The sequence below is a fragment of the Eretmochelys imbricata genome, chromosome 7, assembly GCF_965152235.1.
Source record: "Eretmochelys imbricata isolate rEreImb1 chromosome 7, rEreImb1.hap1, whole genome shotgun sequence".
NCBI lineage: Eukaryota > Metazoa > Chordata > Testudines > Cheloniidae > Eretmochelys > Eretmochelys imbricata.
Window position 1 is genome coordinate 60,869,852 of NC_135578.1, and position 25,993 is coordinate 60,895,844.

The 25,993-nt window shown below is 48.3% G+C and overlaps 1 protein-coding gene across 2 annotated transcripts in view; it reads left to right on the forward strand.

Annotated features, from left to right (window-relative positions):
- Nucleotides 1-1,845: 1,845 nt before the first annotated feature.
- Nucleotides 1,846-25,993, forward strand: part of ADAM8 (ADAM metallopeptidase domain 8) — a 97,385-nt gene continuing 73,237 nt past the window's right edge. For both annotated transcript variants that reach the window (XM_077821199.1, XM_077821200.1), the window contains exons 1-5: nucleotides 1,846-1,957; nucleotides 8,805-8,914; nucleotides 15,890-15,966; nucleotides 17,959-18,037; nucleotides 20,710-20,786. In XM_077821199.1, the coding sequence (XP_077677325.1) occupies nucleotides 1,906-1,957; nucleotides 8,805-8,914; nucleotides 15,890-15,966; nucleotides 17,959-18,037; nucleotides 20,710-20,786 (395 nt within the window). In that variant the 5' untranslated portion in view covers nucleotides 1,846-1,905. The remainder of the gene's footprint in view (nucleotides 1,958-8,804; nucleotides 8,915-15,889; nucleotides 15,967-17,958; nucleotides 18,038-20,709; nucleotides 20,787-25,993) is intronic.

A 25,993-nucleotide genomic window follows, 5' to 3' on the forward strand; every position in this document is an offset into this window, starting at 1 on the left:
ATTCCCCATGTTGTGATGCCCAGCGCAGCAGTCTGGGAGCTGACCTTGTTCGTGAAGACAGAGGCAAAAAAAGCATTGAGTACATTAGCTTTTTCCACATCCTCTGTCACTAGGTTGCCTCCCTCATTCATTAAGGAGCCCACACTTTCCTTGGCTTTCTTCTTGTTGCCAACATACCTGAAGAAACCCTTCTTGTTACTCTTGACATCTCTCACTAGCTGCAGCTCCAGGTGCGATTTGGCCCTCCTGATTTCATTCCTACATGCCCGAGCAATATTTTTATACTCTTCCCGGGTCATATGTCCAGCCTTCCACTTCTTGTAAGCTTCTTTTTTATGTTTAAGATCCGCTAGGATTTCACCGTTAAGCCAAGCTGGTCGCCTGCCATATTTACTATTCTTTCGACACATGGGGATGGTTTGTCCCTGTAACCTCAACAGGGATTCCTTGAAATACAGCCAGCTCTCCTGGACTCCTTTCCCCTTCATGTTAGTCCCCCAGGGGATCCTACCCATCCGTTCCCTGAGGGAGTCGAAGTCTGCTTTCCTGAAGTCCAGGGTCCGTATCCTGCTGCTTACCTTTCTTCCCTGTGTCAGGATCCTGAACTCAACCAACTCATGGTCACTGCCTCCCAGATTCCCATCCACTTTTGCTTCCCCCACTAATTCTTCCCGGTTTGTGAGCAGCAGGTCAAGAAAAGCTCCCCCCCAGTTGGCTCCTCTAGCACTTGCACCAGGAAATTGTCCCCTACGCTTTCCAAAAACTTCCTGGATTGTCTATGCACCACTGTATTGCTCTCCCAGCAGATATCAGGAAAATTAAAGTCACCCATGAGAATCAGGGCGTGCAAACTAGTAGCTTCTGCGAGCTGCCGGAAGAAAGCCTCATCCACCTCATCCCCCTGGTCCGGTGGTCTATAGCAGACTCCCACCACTACATCACTCTTGTTGCTCACACTTCTAAACTTAATCCAGAGACACTCAGGTTTTTCTGCAATTTCATACCGGAGCTCTGAGCAGTCATACTGCTCCCTTACATACAGGGCTACTCCCCCACCTTTTCTGCCCTGCCTGTCCTTCCTGAACAGTTTATAACCATGGTCAGTGTGTGGGGTAGGGAGGTGCTAGGCTGGGTCAGGGATGCATCAGTGTACAGGATGGGGAGGAGCTGGGAGAGGGGGTCAGAGTATGTGGGGGGCCAGGGATGGGGGATCAGTGGGGGGGGCAGGGAGGGGCCTTGGAAGAGGAGTCAGTGTGAGGTGCAGGGGTGGGTCAGTGTGCAGGATGGGGCCAGAGAAGGCGAGGTCTGTGTGCAGTGCTGGTGGGGCAATGTGTGGGTGGGAGGTGGGGGAGGGTGTATCAGTGTACAAGGTGGAGACAAGTGCCAGGGAAGGGGAGTGTCAGTGTGGGACAGGATGCAGTGTGGGGTTGGATAGTCTGGGCAGGGGGGTCAGTGTGCAGGGTGGGGATGGGTAGTCTGGGCTGGGGGGGGGGTTCAGTGAGCAGGTAGGTAGTCTGGGCGTAGGTAGTCTGGGCAGCGGGGTCAGTGTGCAGGGTGAGTCGGCTCAGTGTGCGGGTGAGTAGTGTGGGCAGGGGGGTCAGTGTGCAGGGTGAGGATGGGTATTCAGGGTAGAGGGGTCAGTGAGCAGTGGGAGGGGTGTCAGTGTGCAGGCAGGGGGTGGGTACTCGGGGCAGCGGGGCAGTGTTCAGTGTGGGGAAGGGGGGCAGTTTCGGGCAGGGGGTGGGGCCGGCCCAGGGAGGGGCCGCTGCGGGGGGGTAGGCTCGGCCCCCTCAGTTTCCTGGGCGGGAGGCTGAGTCAGGCGGGGCTGAGTCAGACGGAGCCGGGGCCGCTGGTAGAGAGGAGCGCACCGCACCGCTCCGCACCTCAGCGCGGGGAAGCCGCGCCATGGCCCGGACGCTCGCCCTGCTGGCGCTGTGCATGGCGCTGGGACGCCGTGGTGAGTGCGCTCGCTGCCCCCTGCAGCCGGCGCTGGGCGCGGCGGGCTCCGTCGGGGAACTTGCGCTGTAGCCGCAGCGGCGCGTCTGGACGGGCTCGGGCTGCGCTTCCCGCCCGCCCGCTCGGAGGGGCGTCGGGGCCATGAGGTGCCAGAGGGCTGACGGTCCGGGTCTGTTCAGTGCGGGGACTGGCCGCCGGGGCGGGGCGGGCCGTGGTCTCAGGAAATGGGGAACTGGGGCCATGTGCTGGCTGTTCAGGGCGTCGGACTCTGCCTGGTTCATTCTCGAGCTGGGCGATTGCTGCCCCATGCCGCCAGGGAAGCGGGTAGGGGTTGTGCAGCTGTGTGCTGGGCTTGGGGGTGGAGGGGACAAGCCGGTATGGAGCAGGTTGCTGTCCAGTGTTGGTGGTTTTGGGTTATGATTTTGGCGGTTGGCAAACTTTTCCTGAGTGGCACAAGTGAGGGAAGGGAAATGGCGATTTTTCAGACGTGTGTATTTCAGCAAAACTGACAGGTATTCATAGGACAAAGAAGAGGTGCTTTTCTAGCAAGAGGGCTTTCTCCTTGCCACCTTGCAAAGGCCGGCTGCAACCAGTGATGGTATTGGAAGGTCTAACACAAATACATTTGCAAGAATTTTAGTATAAAGGTTGCTAGCAGCTGTCTGTATGATTTCACTGCTGATAATTTTTTTCAGAAACACTTAGCTAATATATTTACCCCATTGTTCCAAACTGCCCACAAAGGACCAGAAGCCACAAATGCTTCACCCAGATGCCAAAACCTCTGGCTTTGCCTCTCAACTTCAAAGGGCTTGTGTCTACACTTAAAACACTACAGCTGTGGCGCTGTAGCGCTTCAGTGTAGACACCAGCTCCACCAACGGGAGGGGTTCTCCTGTCACTTGTAGTTAGTCTACCTCCCAAAGAGGCCATAGCTAGTTCTTCTGTCAACCTAGCCCTGTCTACATGGGGATTTAGGGTGGCTTAACTGCCCTGCTCAGGGGTGTGGATTTTTCACACCCTTCTGCAATGTAGTTATGCCAACCGAATTTTCTAGTGTAACCAGGCCTCAGATGTCACTGCAAAAATCTTTCTTATATTGAAAATTTAAACTATGTAGACAGCATAAAATAAATGAACCTATCAAAATAATGGGGCTGGAGCACTGAGTTTATTATACATTTTCTCACTTATTCCATTAAAAACCTCAGTTTTTTAGTGAAATAGCTGCATAATTTGCAGTGCACTCAGTAATGAATTGGTGGTAATGTGACGCATATGGGAAACAATTCTTCAGACTTAACTTCACGCAACAAATTATGCTTACTTAACTCAAACCATTTTTTAAGACAGCCTAGTTAAAGGGGAGGACAAACTACAGTCTGCAGGCCGGATCCGGCCTGTCAGGGCTTTCAATCCGTCCCGCGGGATTGCCAGCCCCATGGCACAGCAGGGCTAAGGCAGGCTCCTTGCCTGCCCTGGCCCGGCGTTGCTCCTGGAAGCAACTGGCACCATGTCCCTGCGACCCCTGGGGGAGGGGAGGAGGCAGAGGGCTCTGTGCACTGCCCTCACCTGCAGGCACCGCCCCCCTGCAGCTCCCATTGGCTGGGAACAGGGAACCGTGGTCAATGGGAGCTTTGGGTGTGGTACCCACAGGCGAGGGCAGCATGCGGCGGAGCTGCCTGCCCTACCCCACCCCCAGGACCCACCGCCTGACATGCTGGCCACTTCCGGGAGTGGGGCAGGGCCAGGGCAGGCAGGGAGCCTGCCTTAGCCCTGCTGCACGCCTCTGCCACCCTGGAGCCACTTGAGGTAAGCGGCGCCGGGCCAGAGCCCGCACCCCGAACTCCTCCTGCACCTCACACCCCAACTCCCTCCTATACCCTTCCTGCACCCCAACCCCCTGCCCTGAGCCCTCTCCTGTACCCCGCATCCCCCCTGCACACCAACCCCTTGCCCTGAGCCCCTTGCTGCACCCCACAATCCCTGCCACACTCCACACTCCCTGCCCCAGCCCTACATTCATTGCCCTGCATACAATTTCCCCATCCAGATGTGGCCCTTGGGCCACAAAGTTTGCCCACCCCTGGCCTAGTTAATCTGGTGTGAACTCTTGTTTGCATGCTTTTGAAAATATAGAAGCCTGGCTCATATTGGTCTAACAAGGAATCAGTTTAAATTGGTCCAATTTAGGTTTAAATTAAATCATAGAATCATAGAATATTAGGGTTGGAAGAGACCTCAGGAGGTCATCTAGTCCAATCCCCTGCTCAAAGCAGGACCAACACTAACTAAATCATCCCAGTCAAGGTTTTGTCAAGCAAGGCCTTGAAAACCTCTAAGGATGGAGATTCCACCACCTCTCTAGGTAACTCTTTCCAGTTCTTCACCACCCTCCTAGTGAAATAGTGTTTCGTAATATCCAACCTAAACCTCCCGCACTGCAACTTGAGACCATTGCACCTTGTTCTGTCATCTACCACTACTGAGAACAGCCGAGCTCCATCCTCTTTGGAACCCACCTTTAGGTAGTGGAAGGCTGCTATCAAATCCCCCCTCACTCTTCTCTTCTGAAGACTAAATAACCCCAATTCCCTCAGTCTCTCCTCATAAGTCATCTGCCCCAGCCCCCTAATCATTTTCATTGCCCTCCGCTGGACTCTCTCCAATTTGTCCACGTCCCTTCTGTAGTGTGGGGACCAAAACTGGCCACAATACTCCAGGTGTGGCCTCACCAGTGTCAAATAGAGGGGAATGATCACTTCCCTCCATCTGCTGGCAATGCTCCTATTAATACAGCCCAGTATGCCGTTGGCCTTCTTGGCAACAAGGACACACTGCTGACTCATATCCAGCTTCTTGTCCACTGTAATCCCCAGGTCCTTTTCTGCAGAACTGCTGCTTAGCTTGAACCCAGCTTGTAGCGGTGCATGGGATTCTTCCTTCCTAAGTGTAAGACTCTGCACTTGTCTTTGTTGAGCCTCATCAGATTTCTTTTGGCCCAATCCTCCAATTTGTCTAGGTCTCTCTGAACCCTATCCCTACCCTCCAGCATATCTACCTCTCCCCCCAGGTTAGTGTCATCTGCGAACTTGCTGCAATTGCTAAATTGCCCACACAGGGGTTTTCAACTGCCTTAACTAGTTCCATTTAGAACCACCCCATTAGGTAAACTAGTACAGCTTTGTGTGAAGAGCAGGCCTCAGAAAGCAAGCTGCTGCATTCATCATTAGCTGGAGTTTCCATATGGCTCCTCACAATGACCCAACCTCAACGGAACAGAGGCCTGGATCCCTGAAGCAAGTGCTTGAACCTGAAAGTAAATTTCTAGGTTTCAAGGGACCACTGTGATCATCTAGTCCAGTGGTTTTCAGCCTTTTTTCATCTGCAGACCCCTAAAAATTTCAGACATAGTCTGTCCTCCCTCCACTTCCCCCCAGGGGCTGTGGACCACAGATTGAAACCCACTGATCTAGTCTGACTTCTTGTATGTATAACACAGGCCAGAGAACTGCCCCCAAATAATTCCTTTTGAGCTAGAACATATCTTTAAAAAAAATCCAATCTTGATTTTAAAATGGCCAGTGATGGAGAATCCCTCACAACCTTGGTAAGTTGTTCCAGTGATCAGTTACCCTCAGTGATGAATTTATACCTCATTTCCAGTCTGAATCTGTCTAGATTCAACTTCAGTCATTGAAAACAACCTTCTAGCCAGCTGCAGACAAATAAAGTCTTTTTGGGTTAGTTGTTCCTTTGACTTCTAGAAGCACCCAGGAGTCTGGGAGACAAAGGGCAGACACCAACAAGCAATAGCTTATTTCTTCTGGTTGCTTCTTCCAACTGTCAGGTATTAGCTCAACTGTGCCTCAGCCATGTAGCTCTCATCCAGCCCCATTTCTGATAGGCCTGCATTGACTGGGCTGGGTGAAATGGGATTATCAAGGTGGCTGAGCTCAGTGTGCAGCAGGCATAGTGAGGCATTTGCTGTGTACCCAAGACCACCAGCCATGGCCCACATAGTACAAGGGCTGAACAAATCAATTCAAGCCTGGTCCATGCTGAAGGAGTTTGTGTCCATGTCAAAGTGTAGCCCTAGTTCCCGGTGGCGTAACAGCAGCATCGTCGCAGTGCTTTGGTTCTGGTCTGTTCTAGAGGCATGAGCATGGAGGATGAGAGGTAAGAGTTCCTGAGTGCTAATTGTAATTCTGCCTCTGATTTGCTGGGCAGCTTTGGGCAAGTACCTCAGTACCTGCCCTGTAAAAAGGGGATTGCAGTACAGACCTGCCTCCAAGCTGCAGTGTGTGCATCTTCTGTAATGCACGCGTCTCAAGCGTTCTGAACAGGCCAAGTGTGAGCAGCCACATGGTCTCAGGCATGTCTGACTTTCCACAGTTTCCTAGGGCAAGTGGGCCCTTTGCAGAGAACATCCAGCCTCACAGCTGTTTAACTTTAGGACTCTTAGTCTGCACTCCCAGCTGCTGTGGCAGTACATGCAGTAAGGGGCAGTTCTTATGATTTCGTGAGTGGATTGAGTTTATATCTGTCAACCCAGCCAGTCTTCTGGGTCACCCAGTCATTCATCCAGATAGCCAGGCTGGGATATCTAGGTACCATCTACAGGCTGCTGTTGTGGTTTGACCAGAGAGTGCTGCCAGCAGATGGCTCTCATGTACCCATCTGATCCAGTCCAGATGAGCTGCTGCTTTAGAGAAAGTAGCTACATCATGACAGCCAGAACCGAGCTCGCACTGGCAGTGAGATTGTGACTCACAAATGGGCAGGGGTAGTGAGAAGAGTAGCTTTGGTTCCAGCTCAGGCATGAAATGCATTGTGGGGGAGGCTTGCTTAGCACCAGCAGAACGATGTGGTCTGCTCTCCCTTTGCTATTCATCATCCTGTGGGGATCCCAGTGCTCCAGCAAGGTAACTAACTAACATGGCTAGAGGACATGGGGACTGTTGGCTTCATACAGCTGTCAAACCTGCCAGCATGGGTGATGCTGCTGAAATGTGTGAACAGTGACCATCGAGTGGCATGCCAGGGTCTAGAGTGTTGCACCAGAACTTGACAGATTAGAATGGTTTCTAACTCTAAAGCAAAAAGAAAAGGAGTACTTGTGGCACCTTAGAGACTAACCAATTTATTTGAGCATAAGCTTTCGTAAATGCAAAACATCCTACAAAATCCACAACAAAGTATTGCCAACCTCAAGCATTAAAAAATCATGAGTCAGGCCCCAGAAATCATGAGATATTTTTAAAATAATACATTTGGGGTCCTCTGTATTTGCCGTCTGCTTTCTGAACATTTGGGTGTCGCATTTTCAAGCTTTGCTTTGCAGTCAAGAAGCTAGCAACTGGCGTCTTAACAAAATAAAATGAAACCTGAGGTGATGCTGTAATCACCTTGTGACATACCCAGAATACAGACTAATGAGTTGCTGTGTCAACCCTGCCCTCTAACCTGGGGTGCCCTTGACACTGCTTTGCTGCTGACCTGTTCACAAACAGCCTCCAGCTATGACTGTGTGTGTGCTGCAGACAGCCAGCCAGCCAGCCACACCTCAGTTATACTGCAGGGTGACCCCAACATACCTTCAGTCCTAGATTTTCCCCCAGAAATGTATGTCCTGTACTGCCCAGCCCTCTCCTGGACAATACAAATTCATATAAAGTCCATCATTTTATTAATAGAAATAATATGCACACATCTTGTTGTCTCAACTGGAGTTTAAGATTCAGTTTAAACACTGGATTAGATAAAACAACAAAAAAAGTTTATTAACTACCAAGAGAGAGATTTTAAATGGGTACAAGTAATGAGGCATAAAAATCAGAAATGGTCACAGGAAAAGATAAAACACAACTAGCAAAGTTTTTCTCACCACATGCTCTCAATCATCTTACTGGCCAAACTTCTGAGGCCAGAACCCCTTCTTCTGGTTAATGGCTGCTACCTTTGTCCCTTCTTGTGCAGTGAATCAATGGATAGAGAAAGGAGGACGGGACCTTGGGGTATTTGTCCCTCATTTTTATAGTGTCAGCCCCCATCCTTGGGAAACATTTCCAGCTGAGATTCAGGAGACAGAGAAGCTACAGGAAAAAATGTGCTCTGCTACTCTTCCTCACCTGTTTGAGCATCCTTCATTTTCCTTCCTGCTTGATGACTCTATTTATGGCTTAAATACAAATTAAGCAGAGCACCCATTCCTCTGTTTGAGAAAGACCTGGTTGCCAACCTCGGTTTGGAACATGTGTTAAAATCACTACACAATGGAATCTTACAACTTTTCAATGTTGTCACACACATTTTATCAGGACAGTGTGGATTAGCAAATTATGAGTTTTCAGATGTTACCTTGCAAGACCTACTTTGTACAAATATTATTATAATTGTGTGTAGTCTTGGAGCCTCCACATATTTTTTCACTCAGTTTAAGATTTTCATTCTCTTTTGTAAAGCTTGGCCTGTCCTTATTCACTTGGGGACACCATCTGGTAAGGGCTTGGTGGCCAAAGACTGCAGAATGCAGGACAGGGGAGCTGCTAGTCCATCTTTGGCATTTCACTGCTGCCTGCTAGTGCCTTGGGCTTGTGTTGGATGTTGCATGCTTTGTGCATACTGTGAGGAAGCAGCAAAACATCAGCCAGCAATGAGCAGTGAGGGCAATACGGAGGGGCAGGGAGCTATGAAGCTAGCCTCGCTCCGTCCCCCTCTCTGGGATTAGGAACAAGCCTTAATGGGGTTATTGAGCACAGCTGCTCAACCACCCTGTAACATCATGCAGCACTGTACTCCTCTAGGGAACTCTGCAGAAAGCCCTGACCCTTTGAATGTCTTTACAGGAGTCTTTGCCAGCCCATCGGAGAAACTCACCCATCTGGTCCAATGTGAAAGGGTGACACCCCGCAGAGTGCCTGCAGCTACTGGGGAAAGAGACCTTTCTGCTCAACGCGTAAGTATCTGTCGCCTCTGAAATATCAGGGGGCCTACAAGCCCAGCTCCAACAACCCCAGACTCAGTTAAACGAGGGCCTGGTGCCAACCCCCAGATTAGCCATGCACAGTTCCAGCTTTCCCAGACACTGAGCAGTCGGAGACTGACTTTTGTTTTAGATTAAGCAAAAATAACTGAATATGAGAGAACGTACGTTGTGGAATAGGCTACCTCAGTGCTGCCTTGCAGAACTGCAGCTGCCTCTGTAAACAGACAGACGCACGGAAAGCTGCAGAACAGAGAAAACAGGATCACAACACTCACATACTGTTGCTGTCTATGGCCCCAATCAGCATTATATCTGAGCACTTCATAATCTTTAATGCATTTAACCTCACAGCCCCTTGGAAGTGAAGTGACTTGCCTAGTGTGACACAGGAAGGGTGTGACAAAGCCAGGCATTGAACTCAGGCCTCCAGAGTCCCACATTGGCACCCTATCCGCTGGGCCATCCCTCCCTTCTGAACATATACTGAAATCAATAGAGAATGCTGCAGGAAATGCACACTGGTTCAGAGAAAGGAATTCTCTCCCTCTTGATCTGTCTGGCAGGCACCCTGAGTGCACAGTCAGCAAAGATCCAGACTCGGAGTCTTAGTTCCTTTAATGTGACACCCTTATGGGATGAATGACACCAGCTAGTGTGAGCTTTCTGCATCATCTCCATCATAAATGATAGGTTTCAGAGTAGCAGCCGTGTTAGTCTGTATCTGCAAAAAGAAAAGGAGGACTTGTGGCACCTTAGAGACTAACCAATTTATTTGAGCATAAGCTTTCGTGAGCTACAGCTCACTTCATTGGATGCATTCAGTGGAAAATGAATGCATCTGATGAAGTGAGCTGTAGCTCACGAAAGCTTATGCTCAAATAAATTTTTTAGTCTCTAAGGTGCCACAAGTCCTCCTTTTCTTTTTATCATAAATGATGGCACTCTTGAGCGACCAATCAAAGCAGCCTCTTGTTGTGTTTGAGGTCAAAATTAGAATCACTAATGGCAGAATGAAATCTGTGTCAGGAAACAAATTTGGCATCAGCTGAAGAGGCGTGGAACCACTTCCAAAGAATGTAGATTGCCGCAGTGGAAGAGGTTTGTGGATGATGCAGATGGAGAAAACCAAAGGAGAGGAGTGGGGGTGGACCAACAAAGTGCAAGTAGCAATTTGAAACAAGAAAATGGTGCACAAAGAAAAGAAATGAACCCATCAAGTGTAAATGAAAGCAAATACAAAGAAGCAAAGTGGTCTGCCAAGTGGGCAATGAAGAAGGGCAAAGAGAGTGCCCTAGACAATTTGCATGCTGAGCTTGTAAATGACCCACAGCTGGCTGGCAGAAAGTTCTGCAGCATTGAAAAAATGGGCCCCAAAGAAAGTAGGATGGTAATGTGACATGGTTTGTGAATGGTGATCAGAGGAGACTGTTAGTAACACCCAAACAAGTGAAGGAGAGGTGGAAACAATACTTTGAGAGTCACTTAAATGAAGCAAACCCTTTGTGGTGTTGTCAACATGTGATCCTAATGCGGTACCTGAGCTTGACATAAGAGGAGGAAGTGGAAATTCAGTTCAGGAGACAAAGACCAATAAGGCAGAGGGACCTGATGAAGTGACAGCAGACTGGTGAAAGTCTTGGGCAAGAGCGGCATGAAATGGATCAAAGTGGTTGAAGCTGTATGACAAGAAAAGACTGGTGCATGTCTGTCCTGGTACCAATATTTAGGAAGGGAAGCTTCCAGGAATTTGGAACTATCGAGGGACAAAGCTGTTGTCACATGGGATGAAGATACTGGAATGTATCTTGGATGCTAGAATTAGAAAAATGCTGGAACCCCTCATTGACCAAGCACAGTGTGGCTTTAGGAAAGGACGAGGCGCAGGGATGCCATGTTTGTAATTTGGCAAGGGATGGAGAAGCAGCTCAAGCACCAGCAGGATAGCTTCTTATGGACCTAGAAAAGGCCTATGATAAAGTGGATGGAAAACAGAGATCCGAACATATTGTGGAACAACAAGTCTCTTTGATGTAGAAGTTGGAATGCACCCGGGGTCGGCCCTCAACTCGCTGCTCTTCATCATTTTGATGGACTGCATCAGCAGGAAGATGTCAGTAGGAAAGGGGGAGAAGCTGCTATATGCAGATGACCTAGCAATAAGGGCCTCCTCAAAAGAAGACCTAGAGAAAATAATAAACCAGTGCTATGATCAACTAAGCTGGCATCTGATGAAAAGGAGCTTGAGTAAGACTGAGGGCATGGGTCAGTAGAGGAGCCACAGGGACACTTGACATAGAGCTTAATGGAGTGGAACTAAACCAGACCGACCAGTTCAAGTACTTTGGCAGCTGGGTTATGGAAAATGGTGAGCTTGAATGTGAGTCCCAGTCCAGACTGGGGAGTGTTGGAAAAGTGTGGAATAACATCTCAAGGGCTGTGTATAACAAACGTCTGCCACTGAGACTGAACTGTGGAGAACAGTGGTGTGCCCTGTAATGCTATATGGTGCAGAAACATGGCCAAAACAGAGAGGCCAAGTTCAATGCCTACAGGTGTTTGAGATGAGATGTCTTCGTGCCAGAAGAGGAGTTACACAAAGAGAGAGATGTCAAAAGGAAAGTTTTAGGATGTAAGTCCAAGTCCGTGATGTGGCTGACAAAATCCAGGAAACGGGACTTCTCCAGTTCAGATATGTGCAGAGGGTGAATGAAGGGGACTTGGTGAAGATAGCATGGTAGGAAAGAGACCCTGAGGAAGTGATGATGGATGGATCACATCAAAGAAGATGGTAAGCAGGTGGACCTTAATGCTACCACAGACAGACAAAGATGGTGGATGCTTACATGATGACCCGACCCCGGTTGATGGGATAAAGGGAAGAAGTGATGAAATGGAAGCAGAAAGGATGTTAGATCATTCTGCAGTGTTGCCATCTCTCACGATTTAGTACAAATCTTATGATACTTGGTGTTTTCTTAAAGCCTCAGCACCTGGAGTTATGTGAATGTGGGAGAATTTCAGTTTTCATTTTGTAAAAAATGTCAGATACTAGTTCTTGTGGTTGTGGAGACAAGCAAGAAAACATGAACCCAAAATGCTCAGAAAAAAGAAGCCAAATACAAAAGAATCCACATTTTATTATTTTGAAAAAAATCTCTTGATTTTCAAGCCAATCTTATCTTTGTTGGGGTTTGACTCATGATTTTTGAATGTTTGGAGTCAGCAAGGCTGAATTTGTGATCATAACCTAATGGTAGTTTCTGGACTGCATTTTAGTCTTTAAAATTCAGAAAGCAGCAGCAATCATATCTTAAAAGCACAAACATTAGCACCTTAGAAGGCCTAGGTATCATGTCAATTTTGAGATATAAATTGCCTAGTAAATTCTTGGTACAGCATGTTCACTTGTGATTCAAACCCTTTCAGATAAAATAGCTTCAAAAATTCTTCCCAAAGGCATCTGTTTCTTTGCTCCAGAAACCTAAACTTGTCTGTGAAATAAACATTCTCCAGGCTATTTAGAGATCCCATCTGTGCTGTGCACATTGAACAACTTTCCTCCTTTCTTTCTGTCAGTGTTCGTACCAAAGGGAAGAGATCACATGTAATAGTACATCCATCTGTTAGATATCTGTAAGACATGCATACAACGAGAGACTGCAGTGCATGATGGGATGTAGCGGTGCAGGGGTGGGTGGTCTATCTGCACATGTTTAGGATGGCCAGGTTACGAATGGTGAAGCTGGCTCATGCTGTCCTCTCAGCCATTTCCCCAGGACTGTTTCTAATATTGCAAACCTGATACCTTAAAAAAGCAGCCTGCCATCAACATGCTCTGTTCTTTCTGCCTTAAAGGTGGAATCTCCTCCCCAAAGAACACTTGCTTTAGGGGTCACCTCTCTTCCCAGGCCATATTGCTACAGCTGTGGTCAGCAGGGGCACCTGAGCTGGATCCCCTCATTTTAAGAGATGGGGTGGCTTGCAGGGGATTCTCTATGGCTACATCTACACTGCAAAAAAAAAAAAAAAAAGACCCACAGCAGCAAGTTTCAGGTAGCAGCTGAGGATCCTTTGTGTAGGGGATGATGAGCTGGGGCACTCTAGGGCAGAGGAGGTGGGGACAGGGTTAAGGTGCATGCATGCCAATGATGTTGGCTGCTCTTCTCCAGCACAAATGAGGGTGCTCCTGAGACTGCTTTAACTTGTGCCAGGGCTGGTTTGGCCCCCAGATAATGGGGGCAGAAAGATGGTGTAAACCTCCCTTTTCCCTTGCCTCCTCTCCCAGTGCACCCTGACCAGCTGTTGCACATTACATTTTCCCAAAGCACTGAAGGCCCAGGTAGCTGTTGGGCTGTTATTCCACTCTTGCTGACTGGTGTATCTCCTGGAGTTCCTGCTGACTCACTGGGATGAGAAGTATTCCAAGAGTCCAGCCCCCAGTGCCTGATCCTGCCTGTCCCAGTTTTTTGCCTGTCCAGAACTGCTCTTTCTGCACCTCAGGCCAAATCCTGCAGCCATGGCCCTGCCCTGACTCACTCAGCAGGCACTGGAGTGAGCAGGAGTTTAACCAGAGTCCAGGCTCAGTCTCCCACTGTTCTGAGTCAGACCTTCTGCATTTTAAACACTTGAAAAGCCCTCTGGAAGTAGGAGCTTGGGGGAAGCTTTATCAGGCCTTTTAAATGGCTTTGCATTTCTTGTGGTTTCTCAGAAAGTTGATCGCTGATGTACCTTTCCCATCCAACTTGCAGTCAGAGTTCTCTTCTAGCGCCTTCAGTGGCTTTTCTGCAGATCTGCATTTCTCAAGGATTGGTTTCTGTCTCCTAAGTTGCCAACAATAACAAAACATCATTTTGTTGGCGAACACTAAAAGAGACAGTAACGTTCATCTAAGAAAAATTTATCACCAAGCCCCATGGACAGTTTCTTTGTCTCCAGCTTAGGCATCATGTTTGTTTAGCTGACAGCATCTCTCAAGTCTTCAGCACTTTGCTGAAGAGCCCCTCACTTCCCAGGGCTGCAGCCAGTACCCACTTGACGGGGAAGAGCGACCCTGGCTGCATTTTGCTCAGCAGGCAAAGGGGCTTTTTTTTTTTTTTTTAACCAGAAATGGATTTTTCATTCCCAGAATGAGCCTGAAGTAAAAACGCAAAGCAGTGGAATTAGAGCAGTTGACTCACAAGGAAAATCATGCTTCCTGTCCCAGCTGGTTCTGACTGTGGCACAGAAATACTTTCCGTATAACCCCAGCCCCTATCTGATTGCAGTTCCTCAGTGCTTTCCTGGGGGGGAATTCCAGACTGTTATGTGGTGGTTTATACCATCACCCCCACTTGAGAGGTCAAACTCCCCAACTGAGAGCAAACCCCAGCAAATCAGAGCTGCTGAGTTTGCCTTGTGGTGCCCAAGGAGTTCACTTCTGCCAGCCGTGGCTTCTGTCCGGGAAGAGCCTTAGCCAGCGACTCTGCCGTGAGATGCTCAGTCGCCTGGTCAGCTGTCATTAACCGGAGAGGGAGGCCTCCACACTACCAAGGGTGTAATTATTCATTAGCATCACTGTTTAGCTGAGGATCTCAAAGCAATTTACTCACGATTCTTGTTACTGGTAGGTGGGGTTGTCCCCATTTTACACATGGGGAAACTGAGTCAGTGAGCTGTAGTGACTTGTCCAAGGTCATACAGCAAGTTATTGGTACAGGCAGGAAAAGAACCCAGGCATCCTGACTCCTGGTTTCAACTCCCAGTCCCTTGGTTTAACTCCTAGATACATGTCCTCTCACTTGTGGGGCTGCTGTAAACTCCACCGCCTGGTCCTGTAGGCCAGCTGGGGATTGCTGGAGCACGGCACACTCTGGCCATAACCCCTCCCCTGTGCCCTGCTGTGCTCCCTGCACCCAGGTCAGGTGAGGGTGTGGCCTAGCAGTCTGGCACACCATTGCTGAGGGCTTCTCAGTTGGCCAGATCTGGCTGCTTTCCAGCTTGTTTGCATCACAAGTGGGCTCCCCAAGAAATGTGGTCCAATATGTGCACTCATGTAGTTGACCTAGCTGCCTGTTTATTGTCCCTTTTACTGCAACCACCCACGCTTATGCACACGTGGGAGTTGGGAGGCTATCCAGAAACTTAATGGCAATGATCTGTTTTACTAGGTGAAAAGGTGCTGTGTCTTGTGCACTGCAGGAGCTTGTAGGAATAAAGAATGACTCTGGAAGCAGAGTTTATTTCTTCAGGCCAAGTGTCTTCAGTATGATTTCCTGACCATCTACTTTTGAGAGCACACGGAAAGAGAAGTTGATTCTCACACAATGAGGCTGTGCGCATAATCAGTCAAAGAGAAGAAAGACTTTACTAGAGGAAGCATTAGTGAGTCAGGGGGTGAGTTATCAGGGGACTCTGTGGTTCTTGATTTTGAGTAAATGATGAATTAAATGCCAAAAAAGGCATTTTGATGAGCAGTAAGATTTTAGTTCCTTGTGCAACAACTTGTGGCGTTGTGCCAGATGTGAACACTGAGTCTTAGTTTAATCTCATTGTACTCATCTGTAGTGTTCTTTAATCCAAGGCAAACTGGGTTTTGCAAACTGAGATTATTTCTGTGCTGGTAAAGTTGGCTGTTGGTTTCCACTTGTGCTATGTCTATAATGGGTACATTGGCAGCGAGCACGTGCATCCAGGTTTCCAGAGGTGCTGGGCCCTCACACAAACCCTGAATCAGTGGGAGCTGCAGACGCACAACGCCTTTGAAAACAGGGCAGAAATATGCCAATAGAATATTTCAACAAAATCCACATATAACTAGAGGAACATTGAATGGGCTCGGGTAGGTGAGTCTAAGGTCCCATGTGACTGTCCTGGGAGGTCTGCGCAGCACACAGGATAGAAATCTTCTACTTCATACCTCTTTAGCCCAATGATGACAAGTTTCTGTTGTTGTTTTACCCCATGCAGAACACGTATCCGGACCACGTTCATTACAGCATCCGTGCAGAAGGGAGGGACTATGTTCTCCGTCTGGAAAAGAACAGGTAAGTGTGCAGTGGCTAGTGTGGCTTGCAGGGTTCCCTAGTGAAAGCCTTGGGCTGTTAGGTTAGCTTCCTCCCCAGGCCACTTTGTGTGGATTGCGCGTGGAACATTGCAGGGCATAAAGCTGGAGGAGAGCCAACAGTTTGGATCTCTAGCTGAACCTTTTTGAATTTCAGAGGGACTTGGATCCCTGGATAGAAACTGGCCGCTACAGTGGCTTAGGTTCAGATCGAAAACAAGAAGGGGCTTGTTTTCCGTTTCTGACACAGAACCATCAGATATGATCCTAAACCCAGCTCTTATTCACCCTCAGACCCAAGCCGCTTGCCTGCCTACATTTTTATTCTGTCCCCCTCACAATGGTCTAACTCTTATTTAGCATCAAATACCATCTTCTCAGTCCATCGAATTTAGGAGGAGACACTATTACTCACACTGCTTTGAGCTCCGTATGAGGTGTGATTGGCAGTTGCCCTGCTGCCTCCGCTGGGATACTATGCTACTGGACCCATTTACCTCTTGGCCCCCACTCTTAAGGAGGAAAGGGTCAATCTCCCCCTACTGTACGCCCTGGAGCTCATTACAAGGGACCTGCATGTACAAGTTGGCAGACTGATGGCAGGGGAACAAAATTTTGTGACCCATGGATCTATCCCCATCTGGCTGCCCCGCCAGCATTTAGGCAGGAGAAACCAGTCCCAGCCCACCTACTGGCCCTGTCCTTCTTACTCCATTTGAAAGACTTTGTCTTTTTGGAGCCTGTTGTGGAGTAAATGATGGTGATGGTCTGGGTGACCGTGAACACACCCCAAGCGCTGGCTGCAGGGCAAAGAGTCAGGCACCTGTTTACAAACCATTCAGCAGACAGAACGTCAATGGCAGCTACTGTTCCATGACCCCATCTAGGGTGACCAGACGTCCTGATATTTAACTCTTTGTCCTGCGTCCCGATCGTACATCGGTCGGGATGTCATTTGTCCCGATATTGTACCCGATATTGTAAAGTTGCCAGGTGTCCGGTTGGCGCAGGGCTGGCAGACTCCCTACCTGGATCCGCGCAGCTCCCTGGAAGTGGTGACAGTTCCCTCTGGGTCCTAGGCACAGGGACGGCCAGGGGAGCTCTGCGTGCTGCCCCCGCCATGAGCCTGCTCCGCAGCTTCCATTGCCCAGGAACCGCGGCCAGTGGGAGCTGTGGGGGTGGCTCCTGGAGGTGAGGCAGTGTGCACTGCCGCCTGGCTGTGCCTCCGCCTAGGACCCAGAGGCAATTGTCGCCACTTTCGGGGATCCGCCTGAGGTAAGCCATGCCTGGAACCTGCACCCCCCCCCCACCCGCACCCAAACTCCCTTCCGGAGTCAGCACCCCGAATCTCTTCCCACATCCCCAGCTCCCTGCCCCACCCCTGAGACACCCCCCCCTTGCAGTGGGGGCTGGAGCTGGGGCTATGTGCCCCTGACTGACACGCAGCTTGTAGTGGGGGCCGGAGCTGGGGCCACGCGCCCCACAACCTGCGGCTTCCTAGGACTGTGCTCCCGCCTCCCCCATGGCTCCGGTGGGGACTGCAAGCCTGTGGCTGCCCCCCTCCCCGCACATGTGTCCCAATATTTTATTTTTGCGATCTGGTCACCCTACACGCAACAGAGGCAATAACAGCTTCTTCTGTGGAGGTTGTGCAGGACCCTGCCTCCCCCTCCCTCTATATAGGATGCATCCGAAGTGTGAAGATGAGGAACCATTGATGGGATTTTCTGGTGGGAGTTCAAGCAGTGATGCGGTGCCAGGTCCAGCTTGCTTTTCTCAATCGCATGTTGGCACTGGGAGCAGTGTCGGTACTACTGACTTCAGTGGCACCCACTGCTGTGAGTCAGACAAGCAGGATTGGGCCAGAGCGGTACAGGGTAATGCTGGTTCCTCCTGCACCATGTGGTTCTCTGTCACTCGGAGCTGCAGGTGGCGCTGTGAGTCCTCACTGCTTCTGTCTGTCTCTTTTTTTCAGGGGACTGATTGGGGAGCACTACACTGAAACCCATTACTCAGAAAATGGCACCGAGGTCACTGAGAGGCCAGACACTCAGGTATGAATCCAAGGGCTGTGCTGTATGATCTGGTGCATGTTTCTTCGAGGAGACTTACTGGAGCTGGGGGATTGCGCTGAGGCTTTGGACTCTCAAAACAAATTCACTAGAACCTGTGGTGTCTCCCCCAGTCCTTTTCACAGCAAAGCAAGACATCTTGTTTGGTGCTTCACATTTCCTTGGTGCTCGGTGCTATGCTGTGGGTGCCTGAGGTGCTATTGGTTAGGTATGGAGCTGAGGAGGCTCAGATCCTTGTGGTAAGCGCTTCCTTTTTACCACTGGATGACAGGCTGGGGCTCTGTGAACAGAGGTGGACTGAGCTGCTCATATGATCCATGACATGTTTGGGAAATGGGCACTCACCTTCTTCTCCTTCATACACCTGTGGGCACGTAAGATCAATCCAGTTGGCAGTCATCCTACTGCCTCCCGTGTGCCTGCCTGCCCTCCGCGTTCTGTACAACGCTGTGCTCATTGGGGGGCAAGGCCACAACGAGTCCTTGCTGAAGGCTGCAGATGCTGATGTTGTCTGTAGGACAGGGGCTGAAGGCTGCTGTATGCTGATTGACCCACCTTCCTCCCCACGAGCAGGCCATTTGGCATTGGGTCTTTCATAGAGCCATAGACCTTAAGGCTGGAAGGGACCCTTACAGGTCAGACTGGATCAGATAACACCGGTCAGAGATCCTCACCCAGGGACTCCTGTATTGGGTCCAGTAGCTTCTGGCTGAGTTAGACCATAACATTACTTTGCCCTTTTCTGGCAAAGATCTCAAAGCACCAAGGAATGCCTCACGTTCCCTGAGAGAAAGCAATAATATTGTCAACCCCATGTCACAGCTAGGGAAACAAAGGCTCAGAGAGCACACAATCGCACAAGTCCCAGCTGTCTTGATAGAGCCAGGAGCAGAACCCAGTTCTTCTGACACCCCACCATAACCTCTCACCACTAGGCAATGCTTCCTTTTCAGTACATGAGTTGGCTTCCCATTATAGAAGTAGTGCCACAGAGATTAGTGGCGAACTTGCTTTCAGTGGTGAGCGGTCAGAGCAGCCCTCAGGAGCGTGAGGTTTGACTGGTGTCGGCTAATTATTCTTCCCTGCCCTGCTGGTGTTCTGGGCTAATGGTTTTAGATAATGTTTCCAAAGCGCTCTGTAAACTCTAACTGTATTGGGCAAACCCTGGCACACAGCTCAGCAGGCCACCTGGGCTTTTCATGATGGGCCGCAACACCAACCCTTCACTGGGAAGTGCTGTCAGTGATTTAGCCCCAGCAAAGGAGATTGTTGGGAGGGTCTAGTCCTCGACCTGCAGAGCTGGCTTACAGCTCCCCATGACCAAGGCAACTGGGAGGTAGTATAGCCCCGGTGGGCCCTCCAGACTTCAGCTAAATTTTGCAGTGCACAGCGGACGCTCCCATTTTAGCAGCTGCTGCACAGTGCAGATAGGGGGCCGGTGTATGGAGAACAGCTAATTTGAATGAATTCCCTTCCTTCCTTCAGCAGCTCTGCAAATGCCCAGAGTGGCAAGGCCAGGGCTCCTCTCACCCCATGCCTCACTGTCCTACCCTCCATGCCTCCTGTAGCTGCAAACCTGCCCTATGGAGCAGCAGGTAGAGAGGAACCTCCGTAGTTCTGTAAGGGAAGCTCCTGCGCCCCATCCCCCACCTCTGCCTGCTGTGAGGGACAACACCTGCGCTGTTTCTTGGATGCTCCCATGCTCCCTCGCTCGCCTGGCCTGGCCTACTGTGGGGGACGATACCTGTGAGGTTGCTTGGACGCTCCTGTGTGTCCTGCACCATGCCCCAGCATGCTCTGTTCCTGGATTCCCTCCCCTGCCTCTCAACTCTCCCCTGGCCTTCTGTGGGGATAATGCCCACACTGTACCCGGATGCTTTTTTCTTCCTGGCCCTTGCCTACACTGGGGGACAACACTCCTGCCCCTTGATAGTCTTTTCCCCTCCAGCCAGCCAGCTCTTACAGCTGGGAGTTCAGAGCGTCTGATTTCTAATCCCACCCTGTGACTTTGGTCAGGTTACTTCCTCAGTCTTCTGTGTGCGTGTGTGTGTGTATTAGTGCTGATTACGTGTTCTGTGCTCAGGCACCATGGCAGTCAGGAGCAGTGCTGTGTTGTGTATTGTGCTGATCCAGTCAAGCCTCCAATCTGCCCATGAATGTAAGGCTGCCCATGTCACTGTAGTATACTGCTCATGTATGGTGTGGAACTGCCTGCTGTTCAGGTGTGCAGTGTTGTTGTAGCCGTCTTGGTCCCAGGTTTTTAGACAGAGTGGGTGAGGTAATATCTTTTATTGGACCAACTTCTGTTGGTGAGAGAGACAAGCTTTCAGGCTTACCCAAGGTCACCTGAAGAAGAGCGCTGTATAGCTCAAAAGCTTGTCTCTCTCACCAACAGAAGTTGGTCCAATAAAAGATATTACCTCCCACACCTTGTGCTTTTCAGGTGGCAGCTGGGAGCACTTGTGTTTCTTGAAAGATCTGAAAATCACGCGTGGGTAATAAATGAGGCGGGAAAGGCTTGTTTTTGCCTGAAAGAAGCTCTGTAACAGATCTCTGCTTTCCAGGATCTGTACCTTGTTAGTGACTTCTTTTCTACCCTAAGTGTTCCCAGTATGGTGCTGATTGGCTTTTGACTTCTGCTTTCTCTGCTGCAGGATCACTGCTTTTATCACGGGGATGTTCACGGACACAGTGATTCAGCGGCAAGCATCAGTACCTGCAGAGGACTCAGGTATGATCTTTGACACAGGGCACGCAGAGGGGAGAGAACATCAGACCCCAAACATGTAAAGCAAAAAGCACCAGGGGGCCTGAGTGTGCCTTGCCCCACACTTGTGTCATTTTCAGTAGTCCAGACTGGGTATAAAATGCTGCTATTCTGATCTGGTAGCATTTTACACCCATTTGGCAGTAGTGTAAATGACTATACACTGTGCAGGTCAATAGAGAATCAGCCCCAATATGTGTCACTGTGTCAGAAGAACTTGGTTATGTTGTGCGATACAGTGATGTCACAATATATTGGTGTACTTTCAAACCAGTGTTGCCAACTCTCACAACTTTTATGGCAAACCTCTTTTCATCTGGTGTTTCTATAAAGTCCCACCCACTGGAGTCAGGTGACTTAAGGAGGCATTTCACCTTTCATTTAGGGAAAAAAGTCAATTTGCTCCTGGTTGTGGAGAATAGCTTGAATATGTGACCCCTGAAGGCTCAAAAACCAAAAGGCAAATTCAATGAACGAAATTTTTAAAATATCATGATTTTTGTGGCCTAAGTCATAGGTTTATAGATTCTAAGGCCAGAAGGGACCACTGTGATAGTCTGACCTTCTGAATCACACAGGCCATAAAACTTCCCCACAATAATTCCTAGATCAGATCTTTTAGAAAAACATCCAATCTTGATTTAAAAATTGTCAGTGATGGAGAATCCAACATGACCTTGGTAAATTGTTCCAATGATTAATTACTCTCACCATTAAAAATGTGTGATTTATTTCCAGTCTGAATTTGTCTAGCTTCAACTTCCAGCCATTGGTTCGTGTTACACCTTTCTCTGCTAGATTGAAGAGCCCATAATTAAATATTTGTTCCCCATGTAGGTACTTATAGACTATAATCAAGTCACCCCTTAACCTTCTCTTTCTTAAGAGTAATAGATTGAGCTCTTTGATCTATCACTATAAGACAGGTTTTCTAATCCTTTAATCATTCTCATGGCTCTTCTCTGAACCCTCTCCAATTTATCATTATACTTCTTGAATTGTGGGTACCAGAACTGGACACAGTATTCCAACAGTGATTGCACCAGTGTCAAATACAGAGGTAAAATAACCTCCCTACTCTTACTCAAGATTCCCCTGTTTGTGCATCCCAGGATCGCATTAGCTCTTTTGGCCACAGCATCACACTGGGAATGCATGTTCAGCTGATTATCCCCCACGACTCCCAAATCTTTGTCAGAGTCACTGCTTCCCAGGTTAGAGTCCCCCAGCCTGTAAGAAAGGCCTACGTTCTTTGTTCCCAGATGTATACATTTAGCCATATTAAAATGCATATTTTTTTTCTTGTGCCCAGTTTACTAAGTGATCTAGATCACTCTGTATCAGTAACCTGTCCTCATTATTTACCACTGCCCCCATCTTTGTGTCATCTGCAAACTTGATCAGTGATGATTTTATATTTTAATAGAACAGAGAATAGTAGGACTGGAATGGACCTCAACAGGTCTTCTAGTCCAGTCCCCATCTCAAGTCATTAATAAAAATGTTAAATGATTTTTGAACAACTGGGGTTGGAGATACTGGAAAACAGACCACCATATGCTATTATAATAAGGATCTGTGACAGGGTCGGGCCAGATGGCTACAGGCGACTAATAGAAGGCAGATATATTAGCCCGAGGCTAAGTAGGTCCCTTTTCCCTGGGTAAGGGAACAGGCAAGGTTCCAGAACAATCAGGAACCTTCTGGAGACAATTAAGACAGGCTGATTAGAACACCTGCAGCCAATCAAGAAGCTGCTAGAATCAGTAAAGGCAGGCTAATCAGGGCACCTGGGTTTTAAAAAGGAGCTCACTTCAGTTTGTGGTGTGCGTGTGAGGAGCTGGGAGCAAGAGGCACTAGGAGCTGAGAGTGAGTATGCGGACTGTTGGAGGACTGAGGTGTACAAGTATTATCAGACACCAGGAGGAAGGTCCTATGGTGAGGATTCGAGGATTCATAGATATTTAGGTCAGAAGGGACCATTATGATCATCTAGTCTGACCTCCTGCACAATGCAGGCCACAGAATTTCACCCACCACTCCTATAAAAAAAACCTCACACCTATATCTGTGCTATTGAAGTCCTCAAATCATAGTTTAAAGACTTCAAGGAGCAGAGAATCCTCCAGCAAGTGACCCGTGCTCCATGCTACAGAGGAAGGCGAAAAACCTCCAGGGCCTCTTCCAATCTGCCCTGGAGGAAAATTCCTTCCCGACCCCAAATATGGCGATCAGCTAAACCTTGAGCATATGGGCAAGATTCATCAGCTAGATACTACAGAAAATTCTTTCCTGGGTAACTCGTATCTCACCCCATCTAATAGCCCATCACAGGCCATTGGGCCTATTTACCATGAATATTTAATTACCAAAACCATGTTATCCCATCATACCATCTCCTCCATAAACTTATCGAGTTTAATCTTAAAGCCAGATAGATCTTTTGCCCCCACTGCTTCCCTCGGAAGGCTATTCCAAAACTTCACTCCTCTGATGGTTAAAAACCTTTGTATACTTTCTAGTCTAAATTTCCTAGTGGCCAGTTTATATCCATTTGTTCTTGTGTCCACATTGGTACTGAGCTTAAATAATTCCTCTCCCTCTCCGGTATTTATCCCTCTGATATATTTATAGAGAGCAATCATATCTCCCCTCAACCTTCTTTTAGTTAGGCTAAACAAGCCAAGCTCCCTGAGTCTCCTTTCATAAGACAAGTTTTCCATTCCTCGGATCATCCTAGTAGCCCTTCTCTGTACCTGTTCCAGTTTGAATTCATCCTTCTTAAACATGGGAGACCAGAACTGCACACAGTATTCCAGATGAGGTCTCACCAGTGCCTTGTATAATGGTACTAAAACCTCCTTATCCCTACTGGAAATAGCTCTCCTGATGCATCCCAAGACCGCATTAGCTTTTTTCACAGCCATATCACATTGGCGGCTCATAGTTATCCTATGATCAACCAATACTCCAAGTTATCCTATGATCAACCAATACTCCTCCTCCATTACTTCTAATTGATGCGTCCCTAGCTTATAACTTAAATTCTTGTTATTAATCCCTAAATGCATGACGACAGGTTTCAGAGTAACAGCTGTGTTAGTCTGTATTCGCAAAAAGAAAAGGAGTACTTGTGGCACCTTAGAGACTAACCAATTTATTTGAGCATGAGCTTTCGTGAGCTACAGCTCACTTCATCGGATGCATACCGTGGAAACTGCAGCAGACTTTCTGCTGCAGTTTCCACGGTATGCATCCGATGAAGTGAGCTGTAGCTCACAAAAGCTCATGCTCAAATAAATTGGTTAGTCTCTAAGGTGCCACAAGTACTCCTTTTCTAAATGCATGACCTTACACTTCTCACTATTAAATTTCATCCTATTATTATTACTCCAGTTTACAAGGTCATCCAGATCCTCCTGTAGGGTATCCCTATCCTTCTCTAAATTGGCAATACCGCCCAGCTTTGTATCATCCGCAGACTTTATTAGCACACTCCCACTTTTTGTGCCAAGGTCAGTAATAAAAAGATTAAATAAGATTGGTCCCAAAACCGATCCTTGAGGAACTCCACTGGTAACCTCCCTCCAGCCTGACAGTTCACCTTTCAGTAGGACCCGTTGTAGTCTCCCCTTTAACCAATTCCTTATCCACCTTTCAATTTTCCTATTGATCCCCATCTTATCCAATTTAACTAATAATTCCCCATGTGGCACGGTATCAAATGCCTTACTGAAATCTAGGTAAATTAGATCCACTGCGTTTCCTTTGTCTAAAAAATCTGTTACTTTCTCAAAAAAGGAGATCAGGTTGGTTTGGCACGATCTACCTTTTGTAAAACCATGTTGTATTTTGTCCCATTTACCATTGACTTCAATGTCCTTAACTACCTTCTCCTTCAAAATTTTTTCCAAGACCTTGCATAGTACAGATGTCAAACTAACAGGCCTATAATTACCCAGATCACTTTTTTCCCCCTTTCTTTAAAAATAGGAACTATGTTATCAATTCTCCAATCATACGGTACAACCCCTGAGTTTACAGATTCATTAAAAATTCTTGCTAATGGGCTTGCAATTTCCTGTGCCAATTCCTTTAATATTCTTGGATGAAGATTATCTGGGCCCCCTGATTTAGTCACATTAAGCTGTTTGAGTTTCGCTTCTGCCTCAAATATGGTAATGTCTACCTCCATATCCTCATTCCCATTTGTCATGTTACCATTATCCCTAAGATCCTCTTTAGTCTTATTAAAGACTGAGGCAAAGTATTTGTTTATATATTGGGCCATGCCTAGATTATCCTTGACCTCCACTCCATCCTCAGTGTTTAGCGGTCCCACTTCTTCTTTCTTTGTTTTCTTCTTATTTATATGACTATAGAACCTTTTACTATTGGTTTTAATTCCCTTTGCAAGGTCCAACTCTACTTGACTTTTAGCCTGTCTCACTTTATCCCTACATGTTCTGACCTCAATAAGGTAGCTTTCCTTGCTGATCCCTCTCTTCTTCCACTCCCTATATGCTTTCTGCTTTTTCTTAGTCACCTCTCTGAGATCCTTGCTCATCCAGCTTGGTCTACAACTCCTGCCTATGAATTTTTTCCCCTTACTTGGGATGCAGGCTTACGATAGCTTCTGCAGCTTTGATTTAAAATAATCCCAGGCCTCCTCTACCTGTGTTGGGAGGAGGCCATGGGGAAGTAGCCCAGGGAGTTGTAGCTGTCGCACAGATGTTCCAGGAGGCACTCTAGACAGCTGCATTCCACAAGGCCCTGGGCTGGAACCCGGAGTAGAGAGTGGGCCCGGGTTCCCCCCCAAACCTCTCAACTCCTGGTCGGACACAGGAGGAGTCGTCCTGGACTGTAGGTTCACGAAAACAGCCAAACTAAGGGCTGCCATGAAGCTCCAAGGCGAGCAAATCCGCCAATAAGCGCAAGACCTACCAAGGTAGAGGAGGAACTTTGTCACAGATGCTAAAGTACTTTGCAACCTGTATCTATACAGGGATCACTTTCTCCAACCATTGAAATGCAGCCATCTCTGGCGTGAACACTGCTGCTGTTTTACAGTGCACAGCAGTTCAGGAGAGGAAGGGAACGTGATTCTTCGATCTGTTTGTAACTGTAGGGGAATGTGGGGGAACCAAGATGAAATTAGGCCTGGACATTGT